At 43.7% G+C, this 17240-nt stretch overlaps 1 protein-coding gene across 3 annotated transcripts in view; it reads left to right on the forward strand.

The window, feature by feature from the left end:
- The window catches only part of GLI3 (GLI family zinc finger 3), a 280224-nt gene that overhangs the window by 145005 nt on the left and 117979 nt on the right, over positions 1-17240 (forward strand). For all 3 annotated transcript variants that reach the window (XM_036918904.2, XM_036918905.2, XM_036918906.2), the window contains one exon: positions 13456-13561. In XM_036918904.2, coding sequence (XP_036774799.2) covers positions 13456-13561 — 106 coding nt within the window. The remainder of the gene's footprint in view (positions 1-13455; positions 13562-17240) is intronic.

Here is a 17240-nt window from a genome sequence, read left to right on the forward strand (position 1 = left end):
TGCTCACTTTGGTGTTTTCCCCAGATGACTTTATCGACTTGCACTTCTAGAAAAAGGTGTGCCTTCCCAGCCTGCCTACTGCAGAGGGCCCTGTGGGTAATCCTCCAAGGCCCTCAGCCTCCAGGCAGATAATCTCTTCGGGGTTATCTGTTAATTACCAGTGAATGTGTGAAGTATTTGTGAAAAGGCTTTTGAAGTGAGTTCCACGCGCCTCTGCCGGGGCTTGAGCGCCAGGCCCCATTTCCAAGCAGAGGTTTCTCAGCCCAGCTTGGTTCCCCTCAAGTGCTAGTATTCTCTCGCTAAATTGTTTGCCTTTCTAATGAAGTGAACTGTTTGTTTGACTCTGCGGCGGAAGGTATTTAACCAGGGACTAAAGTAAACGTTGGAGACATTCAAATAAGCCATGCATATCTGCTTTGTGGAGGGAAGGAAAACAGTCTGGCCCCTCTGCCCTCTGGAAGAGTCGCTAAGGAACTGTGGAAATGATAAACGGAGCGGGCTGGGGATATCACTGGCCAGGCTGGGGCCTTTGTGCTAGCCCTGGTGGCCTGGCAATTCTGCCGCCCGGCCACAGGGGAGGAGAGAGCAATTCAAGTCTTGCAGTTAGTAATTGTGATTTATTTATGTGTAGAGGGACTTGTGCTTCATTCAGTCTTGATTAAAACCAGCCAGTTAGCCCTCAGGACTTTGTTAGCAATGGGGAAGGCAAGCAGGAGAGTGTCATAGTGGGGTACAGCCTGTGGCCTCCCTGTCCAGGGGTGTTGAGGACGTGCCGCCTAGTGAGCTGGGTCCTGGGTCTCTGGGAGAAGTGTCAGAGGTTCTGGGGTGACTGGACCAGGAAGGCCCACCCTGTTCCTACCCCAGAACCTCCTGTGAAGGTGAATGGTAGTGGGTTGAATGGATGACTACACCTTTTAGCTGTATATGGAAGTGTAGCTGTGCTCTGGACTGGCTATGTAATTTGTGGGGTCCTGTGCAAAAATAAAATGAGGGGTCCTTTCTCAAGAACTGTTAAAATCTGCTGGGCAACAGCAGACCCTGAAAGCAACTGTGGGGCCTCTGAGGGCAGCCAGGGTCACATGCCCATGAAGCTGGCCTTGCTGTAGTTTTGGGGGCTATGCAGTCCGGTTCATCTGCACCGGTAGCAAAACTTTCTGGGTTCCCACCTAAGCGCCTTTAACTCCTGTCTTCTCTGATTCTTGTTTCCTCATTTGTGAAATAGGAAGAGTAGTAATGCCTGCTTCATTGAGTTACTGTGTAGTATAAATAAAAAAAAATATGGAAGGTGTTTAGGGTAATCTTTAGCACCCAGTGAGTGCTTAATAAATGATTGCTGTGTATTAGTTGAATGTATCTGTGGCTGTAATTTTTTCCCCTGCTCTAATGATCGAGCTGACAGCAGTGTCTGGCTAATCTGGAACTCAGGGGGACAGAGTTTGGGTCTTGGCCATAGAACTTACTGAGAAGCAAAGGTATGGAGAACCCTTCAAGTGCTCATGACCTCTGCAGGCTTGAGACCAAAGGAGGAACATGAGCTGAGCAGTCGAACTAGGTACAGAATGGAAGATACCCATTTGAAGATGTTGACTGTCACTGTTAACTTGTATGTCAGTATTGAAGGAGAAGCACTCAGAATTATCCATCATGCCATAAATGTGAATACTTTAGAATGGATGAGCCACCTTCACCGGCATCACTTGGCCCCTCAAACAACTTTGTGGAGTAAATAGGATTGGGTCTTATTGGCCTTATTTTATGGGTAAAAAAAATCTGTGTTATGATTGTAGTCATTGCTGTCTTTTACTTCTGTAAGATATCTATAAAATCCGGTTTCTGTAAAACATCTATAAAATATGGTTTCAGATGGAAAGCATTTTTAGCTGTGTGTCTGATGGAAAGACAGTCGTGGTCGGAAGGGTATGCACCCCATAGGTGTCATCCTAAAAGGCTGTGGCATGCATTATTTAATGTGCTCAGTGTTTGGTCTTCTCCTGATTTTGGAGAAGGGAAGCTGAGTAGGAAAGGTGGCTTTCCTAAGACTTCATACTGAGAGGGTGACAGATTTTGTGCAAACACGTATTGACTCCAAGATGACCAGTAGTAGGTCACCATCAGTTTCATCTACTGCATTTATTAAACCCATGCTTTGTTTTAAATACTTTGAAGTTCTCATATTATCACTCTGAACCTTTGTAAAGACTTGCCAAACAGCAAAGTGTGAGAAGCAGCCTTGCTCTGTCCAAGTGTCTAGACTCCCTGTCTGTTAAGTGGAAACTCACTGAGAAAGTTCAGGATGGGGAGCGGTCTATAAGGGTGTGTCCACTACTACCAGAGGAGAAGCACGTCCATGTTTTGAGGCTGTAGGTGGACTCGGTGTACCAGGTATGGGCATGGACTATAGAAGTAGATCATGTTCTCTGTTCTCAGGGGCCCATGGGAGCAAACAGACATCATTGATTTAGACACCAACCAAGTATAGTTTGTAAAGACTGGGTCCCATGCAGCTGATTAAGAAACCAAGGTCACTTTTGGGAGGAAGAGGATTGGACCCACATGGAGGTCACATTGAGAGCACGTAGAGCCTGGGGCTTTGAGACAATGTGGGAATCTGCCAGGCCTCGGGAAGACCCAGCCTGTTAGGTTAACCTCTGAGGCAGTGGATCTGTCAGGGATCCTTGCAGAGAGGTTGGAGGTGAGATAGAAGCAGTGGGGGCCATGGGCAGCAGAGCTCGGGCCTCAGGGAAATGCAGGCAGTCCACAAAGCCCCTGCTCAGAGAGCAGACTTGAGACCATTACCTCTCTAGGATGAAGTGCCCAGCTGAACAGACCGGCTTTATTGACATCCCCAAGTCTATCATTTTCCCAGTCCTGAAGCTGAATCTGGGAATCTGAATTCCTCTTAATGTTTCTGAGTGGCTTGTTTGGACTCCAGGAAACCTGCAGGGGAAGAAGGAAAGAGTGGCCTCTGCCCTCTATGGGCATGGCTGGGTGTTGCAGCAAAAGTCTGGGGGCACTGGGCGAGGTGCCTCCTGCTGTAGCATTGTGTAGACATCCATGAGAGCAGGTGCTCTAAGGGACAGATGAGAGATATCTGAAATGTATTTAGCTTTCCAAAAGGAATTTTAAGCTCAGAATCAATAGGAAGCCCTATGAGATAGCAACAAAGGGAAAGGTAGCCAACTAGAGAAGAAGTCGCAAGTGTAAACTTTGGGGAGTGGAGCTTGTGCCGGCTCTGAACCCACATGCAGGCAGCTGTGGAGCTTTTTATCTGCATACCCGGGAATGTGCATGGGCAGCGGCTGGATGAACGCTGGGCTGGAGAGGGCATTCCCTCTGTGTGCATGCAGCCTAGGGGCTGTGCATGGACACCGGGGTGTGGAGTCACGTGACCTTGATTGCCAGGGGGCTGACAGGTGAACAGCCAGGTGGCCTCCACATTCCAGTAAGGGTGGAGAGAGCGTTCAGGTGTGGTACTATGATACCCTTAAAAACAGGTTTTGTTTCTTTTCATTTGAATTCATCCTTTCCAGTTCCATGCTATCAGTGTCATAATTTGGTGAACTCAGCTCTGGTAGTGGACCAGAGGAAGTCTCAGGCACTGAGTTTCCAAACTTTGGACATCTCAGTCATTAATGAGGGGGATGCCATTGGTGCAAATGCCATTGCTGGCTGTTAAAACATCAGTCTTGAGCAGAAAAATATTTCCCTCAAATGATGCCATTTGATAGGTGCTAATATAGCCAAAGTCTTGGAGGGTATGTGTAACATATGTGCCTAGCAGCTAATGCAGTATTCCAGAGAAAGGAGAAATATAAGAAAAATGGGGAATATTTTGGTACTTGTATTCTCATGAGCCAAGAAATGTGAAGATGTTTTTGACCTAGCCCTGGGGGTTCTCCCCCTCCTCTCTGATTTCCTTGTGCATCCTCACAAGGGACTCATTTCATGTGCTTTATTATTTTACAATCATGGTGAAAGGAGCATTTAAAATAAACTATTTGCTTAAAAGCTTTGTGTGCTCCTGCTCCATGATGCCACATAGACAGTGAGAATTCAGAGTTTACGGGACAGGAAAAGTGGAGCCTTTCAATGCCCCCAGTGTGCAATAAATGTGCTGGAATTTCAATGGATTCCAAAGGCGTAACAATAATAGCATTAAAAACAAGCAGGGCCTTTGATGTTATTGACAAAAAAAGGAGTGGGGAGAGTGGGGGCAAGGGGGCCCCTGTCATTTCTGTCATGAGGTTTTAAACTTCTGACCTCCAGCCTTTTGTGTCAAGGAGCTTTCTCCATATGGGTGTTAGCCTGCTCAAGTATCTTGAATTCACTGGGGCGTCAACATTTCCTTGGTGGGAAAGGACATTCAGCGTCTTGAAAAGGCCCAGCGTGGGGAGGTTAGTGCCGAGCACGCAGCATTGTCTGCTCTTAGGAGTGGGTGGTGACTTCTCAAGCCCACATGAAGTGACTTGCTGCCTGGCAGGAAGCAGGCAGCATGGCAGGGCTACAAGATCTCAGAGCCACGATTTGGGTCAGGATATGCAGGCCTCTGTGCAGGGCCCTGGGCTTGCTCTGATCAAGGGTGGCACCTGGAACCCTGAACAGGGGAGGACTCTGGAGAGAAGGCGGGCCGAGCCTTGGGTGCCCGGCTTTGGCTGCGGCTGGAGGCCCACTAGGTAGCTGGAAGAGCCCCGCCATGCCTGGGTGGGAGGTGGGCCTGGAGCACGGCTGCCGTGGCGTGGCCTCGGCTTCCTTTCTAGTCTTCCCTCCATCCTTCACCTTTCCTAGAGAAACATTGAGTTCCTACAAGGAGAAGTGACCTCTTCAGCCCTCGTGCCCCAGATAGTCTGGGAGGAATGTAGGCGGTTCTGATCTGACGGTGTGCGCGGCAGGGATGTGTCACCATGTTGCCTGGCACGATAGTGGAACACAGCGGGCACTTGTCTTTCTCTGTGCATTTACCCACCACAGCTGACGGACATGGGTAAGGGAGAGTGCGTGAGGAGGAACGCAAGGGCCCTTGGACAGTGTGGAGTGTGGTGGGAGAGGAGACGGCGAGGGTGTGGGGTAGGTGCAGATGGGGTCCACAGGCTGCCGGTGGGGGCCTGCGTAAGGGGATCAATGGACAGGGAAGAAGGAGCATGTGCTCCCTGTGGGTCTGCAGGGAGGCTTGGCTGAGGAGCTGGCATTTACGTGAGTCTGGAGACAGATTAGAACTTGGAAAGAGGGCGTTCCAACTGAGGGGGCAGCGTAGGCCTAACAGTGACCGGCTGCCCTGGGGCACTGCCTCTCTGGAGGGGAGGTGTCCTGGGTTTAGCTGGGTGCTGGGGGCCTTGAATCCCCTGGTAAGGAGGTCAGTCTGGACCGGGAAGGCTGTCCTGGGCCTCTGCAGATTTTGGGAGCAGGGAGGGACATGGTACCATCTAGATTTTGGGGAATGTTAGTCTGGAGAATATAGTTTAGCTCAAAGATGATAAAAAGCCTGAACGCTGGCAGTATTGTGGAAGAAGAAGCATGTCTTAGAGCACTGGTTTGGGAGTGAGCAAGACACCAGCTCTGCCTGCCCTTCTGCATTTCCTTGGACCAGGCTTTTAACCAGTTTGCTTGTTGGGAAGAATGGGCGTCTCCATTGTACCAGCTCCCCGGCATCCTAGGAAGAAATGAAAGAGGTAGTGTGTCTAAAAGGCTTTAGTACAGCATCTGACATGTATTATTCAGACTTCTACTTATACCTGTGATTGTTTTATTATTATTAATTAATATGAATGGACAAACCTTGGAAGACCTTTAGATATTGATTGACAGGAGCTAGAAATAGGGTGGATGGTGGAGATTAATGGGGGCCAATACCCTACTCTTCAACAGCTTCTCCTCTGATTTGGAATGGAATGTATCTGTGTCTCATTCATTCCTTATTGGCTACAGAGATGCCAACCAGCACACTCTTAAGGTCACTGCAGTTTGCAGCCTTCAAACTGTTGCTCAGGGTCGAATGGACTGTGGGGCTCTCTTTGATTGGGGGCTCCTTTCTCTGCTGTGGGACTCCGAAGACATTGGGGACCTCGTCTGATGCTCTGAGCTCAGCCCTGTCTGAGAGTTGGTGCCTGGAATCCCACCCCCAAGAAGGGACCAAGGTTGGAATGACACCTCCGGTGCAGCCTGGCAGTGCACTCCTGATTTAGAATTAGCATGACTTGGGTCAGGAGGCCTCAGGTTTATGCAACTTTGGGTAGGTCATTCTGAGAGAATAGTGGGATTTCCCCTTCTTGATTATCAGGATTGTTGTGATAATAGAAGTGAAGAGAAACAGGACTTACGGGAATAATGATTGTGGAGATTGTAGAAAGGGTCCCATGAGGAAGTGTTTTCAAAAATGTAAAGGATCGTAATCATTGTTTGCACACTGTACTACCTGGTTCTGCTCATTTTGAAACATTGAAAAAATCTTCAGAAGCTCTTTTTTTGAGAAGATTTATTTTAGATAGGTTACAACTTCTAGACCTCACCTTTGCTGATTAATTATTGGTTTACTAATTAAACCAGGGGACTTCTAAGTCCGTTGTGTCTCCAAGGCTTCTTTTCTGCAGTGAGATCTGACACAACCAGATGTTTGTCCTAGAAACAGTTCATCCTCTGCTGTCATTTCATCAGCACTAAGAATCATACTGTATATTTTTGGAACCATGAATTTGGTTTTTGAATTGTGCTGTCCAAAAAAAAAAATAGTCATTGATAAAAGAATTTATTACTGATAACCAATTTCCATCTTTTAATTTCCAAGCTTACTTATTGTCACTGAAAGTACACTATCAGCATATCTCAAAGTAAATAGATTTGTCACTTTTAAATGTAAGGATTCCTCATATATTTTCACCTGATGTCTCTCGGAGAGTTCTTCAGGTTAGGTATAATGGCTGTAAACCTTTTCTTATTTCTCTTTGCTGCCTTTTCCTCTATTATTTTTTCTCTCTTATTCTGGCAGAAAAAGAAACAACAAAAAATGTCATGGATGCATATGTAGGAAATCATAGGCAAGACACATTCCTGGTACTGGATGGAAGGATTTCATTGTTTGGCCAGTAGGTAGATGTGGTCTGTTTCCACCATTGGGAATCCAGTACATGTGATTTTAGCTGAGAAATATGCAAAGAGTTGCTGATAAAAGAACTTAGAAGACAACAGAAAAGGGAGAGGATCAATTGTTTGTTCACCACCCAGGACACAGTTGAGGCAGTAAAGGCAGAGATTTCTTTTGTCAATTCACTTACAGAGGGCTGCTTGTCATTTTCTTGCAGAAACATGTAATTATGTTTGTCAAGGAGTATAGTAAATGGATGAATTGTGGTATGACCAGAGTGTAGTGCTAGGCAAGATTTAGGTCTAAAATTAAGTTAATTTCACATGCCTACATGCTTGCATGGAAGAAATGATAGAAAGGTTGCTATTTGAGGAGTGGGGAATATCTGTGGATATTTATACAGATGGAGTCTGGCATGTTGTATAGTTGCCAGAAGTAAAAAGTTAATGGCTTTTAGGAGTAACATAATTTTTATTTTTAATTAGTAGTCTGTGTAACTTTGTGTATGTTTTACTAAAAGGAAACTTAATTTTCAAATGTTAAGTAATTATTGCCATTGTTTGCTAAATTTATAGTTAATTTCATCCATTATCATTCTTATCTTAGAATTCATTTAGAATAGGTTTTACAGTATAAGTATCTGTTTTCTGAGTAATTATTGGTATGCACACTTCTACAAAGATATTTTAAGCCACACAGATTGTCATATAATATATACAAATATATTATGCTATTAGTCAGAAACTACATATCCATAAAGAAAAACATGGACTCTGATTTTTCTGAAATAGAATTTCTGAAATTGACTCTCTTGTAGTACTCCAGGACAGGGCTCATCAAACTGTTTGCTGTAAAGGGCCAGACAGTAAATACGGTAGGCACTGTGGGCCGTATGTTCTCTGTCATAACTAGTCAACTCTGCCACTGTAGCAGGAGAGCAGCCACAGGTAATGTGTCAACAAAAGAGCACACCCGAGTTCTAATAAAACTTTATTTACAAAAACTGGTGCAACTGCAGCAGTTTACAGATCTCCTTCAGAGCGTATGTTCTCCAAGTGAAGGCTCCTGTCGTGGTATAAAGTGACAGGCATATTCCTGTCCACAGGCATATTCTGGTCCCTAGGTAGGTCTGCAAGAACATCTGAAGAACGGCGTCAGTCTGGGCGTGGCAGCCAGGCCCCGTGGAGATGTCTCGCTTATGCCGCTGAGCCCTGGCAGAGGCTTGCAGGGGCCGGTGTGATGACGGGAGGTGCCTGAGGTGGGAAGAGGCAGAGCTAAGGCCTGGGGTGCCTGCTCACCATCTCATTAGGCTGGGGAGGGTTGTCTCTTTCTCCTGCTTGAGACCTCTCACTCAGTAGATGCTGGAGAATTATTTTGGTTTTAGCATAGTGGATGTTGTCCACTTGGGGTTTTCATGATACTTCTACTGCTGGCAGGCAATCGAGTGTATTTGAGGGGACCAACTGTTCCTTCAGGCAGGAGTGACCCTGACTCCAGGAAAAACAGTTTGTAGGTCTGGTGCAGAATAGGCTCCATACCCAATGCACAGGCGACTTCACTGTTGAACTCAGGAGAGTGTGTGTCCTTGGCACTTTACTCTGGGAGTCCTCGGGTGCCGTTTTCTGGCACATGCAGCCCACTCAGGTATCACTTGCTGAATTACTCCTTCAGGGCTCTAGCTGAGGCAACTTTGATCTCTCTTTTTTAATCTACAATTTTATATGTAAATTTCAAACCTTAGAAGACAGTTTCCCAGAATGGCTCCAAGAGATCTTATAGCCTGAGGATATTAAAACTATTTCTTGGGAGAATGATGCAACTGATGATAAATCTCCAAGTGTCTTTCCCTGGCCACAGGTTTTACGATCAACCCAAGCTGTTGTGAGGAGACCAAAAAATCAATGCCCCTCATTCCTAATAAGACCCTTAATGCGCAGCATGATGACAGCCAGCATGAAACCCAATACTGACAGCTACACCCAGCACAAATATTTTTACTATGCATTTTAATTTAAACATGTGTCAAGCCAATTACGTATTTATGGGGCTTAAAGAATATCCCATTCAAGCCTTGGATGATACGTACTCTTCAAATTTCGGTTTAGTAACTGAGGAATTTGGTCCAATAGTCAAACCTCTCTCAAGTATGTAATAAATCATCTTTGCAACTATAAGCATGTACAGTTGACTGCTTACCACTGCTCTGCAGACTCCCCCCCAACCTGGTAGAATTTTAATTCTCTCAGTAAAATTGATTCCGCCAGTTCTGCACATTATTCTCCCTGTCTTCCATTTAGCCCGTTAGTTTGCTGACAGTAGAGTACACAGCACTTAGCAGCTGGTTTGTGGAACCATCAGTCAGGAAATTGTATGATAAATAGGAGGCAGCCAGGTTTAGTGGCACTTCCTTCTGCTTCAGCAGTTTTTGCCTGACTTTGGAAAAGTCATCATGTGGTGTTTTGTCAAGGGCCAGAACAGGAGATGGCCGCAGCGCAGTAACTTATTACACATACACTTGAGTTATGATGCCGTACAGCTGTGCTGCTCATGTGTAAATAATAAACCGTGAGGTGGATAATTACAGTGGCTGCTGGTGACATGGGCCTGTTCCTGTCGTGAGCTTTCTTGGACAGCTTTTTGGGCCTGTGATGGAATGTGCTGCTGATCTTCCAGTCAGAAAGGCCAAGGCAGGATGCAAGGGGAGCACCTGACATCTGAGGATTCGGGAGCATTTTTTTTTGTTTTGTTCTTTTTGTTTTTTGAGAAATGTGTTAGAGTCAATGTCATAAAATGCCACATATGTTAAGCATGCTCATGCTGCTTTTTATTCTTCGATTATATCGTTAAGTCGTGGCCAAGCATGTCCCAGTTGGAGAAGGAGTGTTCCATTGCATTTTCCCAGAAAGTGGCTTAAGAGGTGTGATTTTCACTGATAACTGACACACAAGCCATAATTGTTCACACAGACTTCATCAGTCCGGGAGAAGTTATTTAAAACTAAATCAAGGTGGAAACAAATAGAAGCAGTAAAATACTTGAACTAAAACCAGATGCTTTGCTCCAATCAGGTCCTGTCCATTAATGTTTTGTTCTTTATTCAGTCTAATTCCAGAATGCAGGATTCATACATTTCTTAAATAAATTACATACATAAACACTTTGTGCAAACAGGTTTACAAGATGTAGCACATACTTTCAGTTGGAATTAACTTTTTAAAAAGCTCAGAAAACACTATGGACTCAACAGTGAGAAGTGAGTGCTAAAGGCCCCAGTAATTGTGTTTTATATTTTCCTCTCAAATTTTATTGCAGGGTATGGTAATTTTCTCTTTCATTCTGAGAGAAGGTGAGAGGGAGTGAGAGCGAGTGAATTAAAATCCTGTTAGAATCATTTTTTGAAAATGAACATGGCACTGCCTTTTAAATGGCACAGCCTGTAGATGTTGCTTGGAGATGGTTTCATGTTGCTCAGGTAGACCCTTTTGATTTTTATAGGATTAACTGGTTGGTCTTCACCCCTGTCTGCATGTGTAATCACTGCAAAGCCATTACAAATGCTCATGTAAAAGATAATGAGTGTTACTTCCTGGGTGTATGGGGTATATTATTGACTATGGAATACATTTGCACATTTTGAGTCCTGTGGTATGAAAAAATATGCATTTGTGCCCCATCATAATTCATAGTTCATAGTTGCACATATATCATAATTCATAGTTGCACATACATCATAATTCATAGTTGCACATACATCGAGAATGTCAGATACAGGTAGTACCCACTTATCTGATAGAGAGGATGTACTCACACACAATAGCCAAGAGCTGAGAAGTAAAGAAGTAAAAATACTACCTTCTTGCTCTGACATAGGGTCACAGTGTCCCTCAAAATGGCCATATAAAATGGTGCGTGGGAAAACCCCTCAGGAGGTAGGTCGGACTTTATGAATGCTTAACAAGTAGTTTCATTAAGGTTCTTTCTTTTACTTCCAAGAGCAGGTACATGTGTTCAGCTTGAAGTCTGCTAGAGGCAAGCTTATTTGCATCAGCAGCAACTCCTATAAGGAGATGAAGAGAGAAGGGCCAGCGCCATGCCTGGCAGCTGTCGCCCTCACCCCGAACCTGTGCCCTCACTCACTTGGGCCTGTTTCAAAACTGAAAATCAGGAAATAGTCACTGAGTTTGTCTCAGACTTTCAAACGAATGAAAAAGATGACTCCGTCCAATTGTATGTTGTTTTAAGAAGGATGAATAATTTTCATAAATAGTTAAATAAAATAGGACAGTATGGCTCTGCAGGGTGACTGAGGTCTGTGGCACACTGAATTTGACAGTAGTGCTGGATAAACTTTCCAGTTTAGCCCACCGAATCGCAAGATTTGCACTGCAGAAGAGCTAACTCTGACATCCTTTAATATTGAGTCCTAAATGGTGCACGTAAAATATAACTGATTTTTTTCCTAGGGAATTTACAAAACATACTAGGTGTGATAATTGGTCAGGTAGTCAGTGTGTCCCACCTGTTGAATTTCCTGCATGGCTGTACATCGTGGTATCACAGTGACAATGATTTGGTTGGACAATTCCAAGATGATTCCCTTCCTCTTTACCACTCCCTCCCCCTTTATCTTACAAGCACGAAGTACATTTTCAGTACATTCTTCTTCCAGTCATGAAGTTTTTCTAGGCTCCAAATCTAGTAGAATCACTGCTTCGGGTCCTGCCTTTGTTGTCTCAATGCTATGTTAATTGTTTCTTGCTTTATTTTTTTCGTACAATCATCCTCTTAGATTCTCAGAGGGGAGCAACAAGACAAGGGAAGTTAGGGTTTCATAATTTTTTTTTAAAAGTTCATGTTCATATTCTAAAAGATGCTTGTTGAAGAAACTTTGGAAGAAAGAGACATCTATGGAAAGAGTACATTATAAACCACCAGAATTCACCACACACACACACACACATGCACACACACACACAGTAGTCACCCACAGGGACTGAAGGAAATTCTCAGTGTAGGTGCAGATCAGACCTTAGTCTGTGTTCAGCACAGCCCTCCGTACCCCCTCGGAGGTCTGTAGCCTCAGAACCCATCTGCAGGGCCTCATTTGGAATTGTCGGTACTCCCCAACCCTGAGCAGTCCAGGCAAAATTTTCAGATTGTTAGAAAATAGCTTGAAGCCCGTCTCAGGCCTGTTTGGTGCACATGTAAACTGGGAATGTTTGGGCAGTAGCAACATGATGGCTGCATGCAGGCTGCCGGGAGTGCCTGGGGAAGGTAGACTCTGAAGACAGAATTTAATGTACTGACTGTAGCATCATGCCCACAGCTGTGGAGACACCTCCAGGTTTTGGCCTCCTTTATTTGGCTTCTTGAAACTTGGGGAAAACTTTAGTTATAAGCCACGCTTCTAAGGACAAAATCTGGTAAAATTCTCTTCAGTGAATCTATTTAGAAGAAATTCTATTTTCAGATTTCTCAGAGACACTCTGCACAAGTTACTACGAGTAACTGGGAGCAGAGGAGCTATTTTAAGTAAGTGGATACTCAGGAACCCAGGAAGCACTGAACACCATTCTGAGCTATAACAGGAAGGGAGGCTGGTCTGGGTCCATGGTAAGTGTTAGGGCTGCAGAGCAATAACCCTTCAGTTTGCTCCAAACCTCCCGCTGCAGTTTGAGAGGCTCAGCTCATTTCTTCCAGCCTAGGCCACACCTGCAGCACTTCTCCGGCCAACCTATAGCTTCGCTGCTCTGGTATTGGGACTTTGGAGGCCTGACTCAGGACAAGAAGGAGCAGAGCATGCATTTATATTTCTTAAAAGTTCGTGTGTTCATACCATATATATGTGTGTATAAATGTATATGGATATATCTATACATGTGTATGTGTGTGTGTGTGGTGTGTATGGATTCTAGTAGAGGCTTTAGAAAGGACTCCTTCCCTCAAAAAGCATTGCAGGTATGGGAGAAATGTAACTAGTGTTTATGTTATGTCTTTGTCTAAAATTCACTTGACAGTGTAATTTTAAAAATAAATCAGTGTCTTGTAATCAGTTCCTTTTGGTTTGTGACTCCCGCCCCCTTCCGCCCCAGCCACCTTTCCTCCCTTACAGGAGCATACATTATGCCTCGTGCTCGCCTCCCTGCCTGAGTTTCCACTGCATCCTGCAGTCATCAGCTCCACTGTCTCAGGAGCAGGTACTGACGGGGACATCCTTCTGTGGTACCCGTGTAACCTCGTGATGAACTTTAAAAAAAGTTGTACAAATTCTTGAAGCAGAATCAGCATAAGTCGTGCAGGTAGTATAGCAGTGTTGTGTCATGAACTGGGATTCTGTTCCAAGTGTTCTTTCATACAGGTCGGCTTTCTTTCTTTTTCAGACCCTCCTCATCTCTTTCCTGCATTCCATCCTCCTGTACCAATTGATGCAAGACATCATGAAGGGCGTTACCATTATGATCCGTCTCCGATCCCTCCATTGCACGTGTAAGTATGGAAACTTCACCCATTAATGAAACAGAGCAGAATACCCGCATTTACTTTCTCAGGATATTGTATTATCTGTACAGCTACTGGGCTTTGAAGATGGGATAGTATCTAAGATTTACTTTTGAAGTATAGCAAGGCTATCTATTCCTGGACTCACTGAAGCAAATCCCTGTTGCTTCCTGAAGAATGCTTGTCACACTAGGTGGCTGGAAAGTATTTCCTATATATTTTGCTGATGTGTGTGCCATTGGCTGTAAATACTAAATTAAAAGTAGAGGCCTAATAGAAGGTCACCCAACTGAATGTGTATTTGGTGGACACTGGGTCTGCAGTTTTTCATGCAAAAATTTCTTTTATGTGGAACTCCTGTCCCAGGGATCACAGTGAATCGTAATGAACTTTTGATGGTCAGTTTTCATAGCCCCCATGTGGGTACACTTGATTGATGGGAATGTCACCCAAACAAAATGGTAAATGGGATCAAGCACATGGTTTACACAGAGAAAAAAGGAAGGAATGGTGGTGATAACATGTTATATTACAAAAGGGAGAGGAAAATTTTGTGGAAATAAATATCATCTTATTCAGTTTTGGGGTAAAAGGAACAGAGAACTTGCAAACACAAAAGATATCCGTTTGTAGTTCTGGTCAAAAAATTATCATATACTGTAATTACTGGAGCCAAGGCCGGGAGGGCCTGCCCCTTACTAATGGCCTTGATGTATGCGTTTAGTCATATCTAGTAATCACCCTTCATTTGGAGACAGTAAAGTTAGAAAAGCACACATAATATTTTGAAGAATAATGCTGGTTATTTAGATGGTAGATTGAATTGCCATGGCTATTAGTTAGGCTCTGTAATTACATATATGCCAAAGAAAAATGAAGTTGTTTTAAAACAAGTCCTCCTCTGTGAACAGAATTAATTGATATTAACAACCATAACTACATGCCCAAGTACACATATAATATTTTACCAACACGTTTTTGGATCCATCTCCTGTTATTGAATTGTAATTTCAGAGTAGATTTGCCTGGAGGTAAGTAATAAATCTGTGTTGCAGACTTCTATAAGCATTATTAAAGAAGAAGTGGATATTTATAGAGAGCGAATACAAAAAATTGTGACTTACTGGAACACAAGTAAGTATCACAGGTTTCTAAAGTTTGCTAGAAATACACTCCAATATAGCCATGAGGCCACTTAAAAACCCTGTACAAAGGGACGGAAATTCCAAATTCAGGCTCTAACTGCCATGTAACTCACCCCATTGTACAGAGGTTTTGCGGTGCAGATGGAACCCTGAGGATCTCCGACAGGGATCTGTGCTGTGTGTGGTACAGAGCCAGCCAGGGCCAGCTCAGCCAGGGCTAGCTCAGCCTTTAGATGGCTGATTCCTCCCAGACTCCCATCTCTGCGATGTAGTAATTTAAATCAGATTTTCTATGGAATTTCAGAGTTCTTTATTCTGTCAAAAATCATCATACAGAGAAGTTTCTAAAAATGGGTTCATGTGATGGAATGAATTAGTTCCTTTGGGTTCCTTAGAGTTTGCTTTGGAGTTAAAATCCCAAGTCTTGGTTCTTTGGCAGAATGTAAGAAAGCAAGTCCTCTTCAGTCACACTAGGTGCGCAGGCCTTGGGGTTGCACCTACAGTATTAGATCACTAGTGATGCAAACAGCACAGGATAAAGCAGAATAAGTTTGGAGAATCTCGGGAGAGGGAGTCACATTTCAGATATTACTGCTGAGCTGGAGTTTTTACAGGTTTTAGTACTTCCTGTGTTTGCAGGCAAGCTTTAGGATACATAAGCAGCAGTTGCCTAAATTGCTCTCTAGCTGCCTAAATATGTAGTTTTCAAAGATTCACCATGTAAGGATATAGATATCCTGAGACTCACAAGAGGAGTCCTGGAAGGTTCTGAGAGGAAATGCCATTGCAGAGCACACAGAACGTGATGGGCTGGGCGCGTGGGTCTGTGGCCTCTGGGACTGCTCGTCCCAGCATAGTTCTGGGCGGAGTCATTGAGCTTATGTACTGGGCTCTGGGAAGTTAGGAAAGTCTCTCCTCTGTGCCTTTATAACAGGACAGTCTCTCTGCATTGCCCTCAGTGGGCTTCCCTCCCTGCATGGTAGGCTGCTGCTTAAACTCTTCAAGGCCAAAGTCAAATATCACCTTTGCTGGCTGTTCCAGAGGCTGTTCCTTTACTGTCGAGCATGTCCTCTTGCCTAGTCATTTGCTGATTAGCGTTCACTGCCCCTGCTGGTTTTGTGTGCAGTGTCCAGCACTTGGCCAGGCACTTTGGAAAAGGTACTCAGTAGATGTTAAAGTTGTCCAGTCTGGGAGACAGCAGAGGCGCAGAGAGCCTGCATTCCATTCTTGCTTTAATCAAACCTGCTCTGGGAATTCTGGTGACTCACCCTTGCATATATTGGTTTCATTTTTTGGAAATGAAGTTATTTGCCTTACCCGAATCTCCAGATTGCTGGAGGACTTCCATGAGATCATGCTTCTGTGAGCACTCTTAAAAGCACAGAGCTCCAAACAAATGCCAAGGGTTCGCATTCAAGGCAGTTGGCAGCATGAAAAAATATGGCCTAGCTCAATCATGAATCTCCTGGAGTGCTTCTGTACTTTCTGAGGCACAATGAGTAGAAGCCTGTGATCATTTTAGGAGTGCAGGGCACTCTAAACACATGTGGTTTGGTTCCTGAAACCTTAAAAGCACGACTTTGCTGAGGAGTAAAGAAGTAACCTGGAAAAGCAAAATGATTTTATTTAGAACTCGAATTCCAGAACACTTGCTGTATAATTGTCTTATAGAAAATGAGATCAAGTGAGCCAAGATTTTAGGATAAATATTATTTTTAATCATAAGACAACATTTGGGGCTTTTCTCAATATATTGTACATATAATTGTTCTTCTGATGCCAACTTTAAAGTTAAATTATCAGTCTCTTGAAAACAGGATTTGGGTTGATGATGGAAATGCCGACCAATCTCTGTTTAGAAGGATGGCAGGTGCCATGATAATTATGGTATCATATCCTATCATTAACGATCCTATTGAAAGAGGTTTATAAATTGCTCCTCTTTTTAGATAAACCACCCTATATTAAGGCATCAACAATATGGTGCAGAATTAAATTAAAATCTCATAAAATGAAATATGTTCTGTATTAGCTGTTTGACATTTAATTTGCCTCTGAATGAGTAGAGGAAATCACAAATTAACCTGCCTTTGGTTTTCCAACCATGGCTTATTAGGTGTTAGAACAACTGCAATTACAGCCTAATAATAACCACCAAGCCTTATAAATATGTACGGAGATACGTCAGTTTGTGTTAAAGAACCCAGTTTGTTAAATGGAATGCCTTTAGCTTACCCAACCTAACTCTCAGGGTTATCCACAATTTACTATTAGGCAGTATAGATGGAGTGAAGAAACTTAAATTGTTCAAATACAGTATTGGACATAATTTTAGATTTTATTAGTATTTACTTTCTTAACTCAGAATCATGAATTTAGATTCAGGACTTTTATGTGGGGCATGGAATGTAGGTGTCATCTCTCCCTGATTTGTCTTGAAAAGGTTGTTGTACAAAATGCAGGGTTCCTGCATTATGTTTATTTAATTCAAGCACTTTGAAAATTAAGAAACACCCGATATG

Source organism: Manis pentadactyla, chromosome 7, assembly GCF_030020395.1.
Source record: "Manis pentadactyla isolate mManPen7 chromosome 7, mManPen7.hap1, whole genome shotgun sequence".
Lineage (NCBI taxonomy): Eukaryota > Metazoa > Chordata > Mammalia > Pholidota > Manidae > Manis > Manis pentadactyla.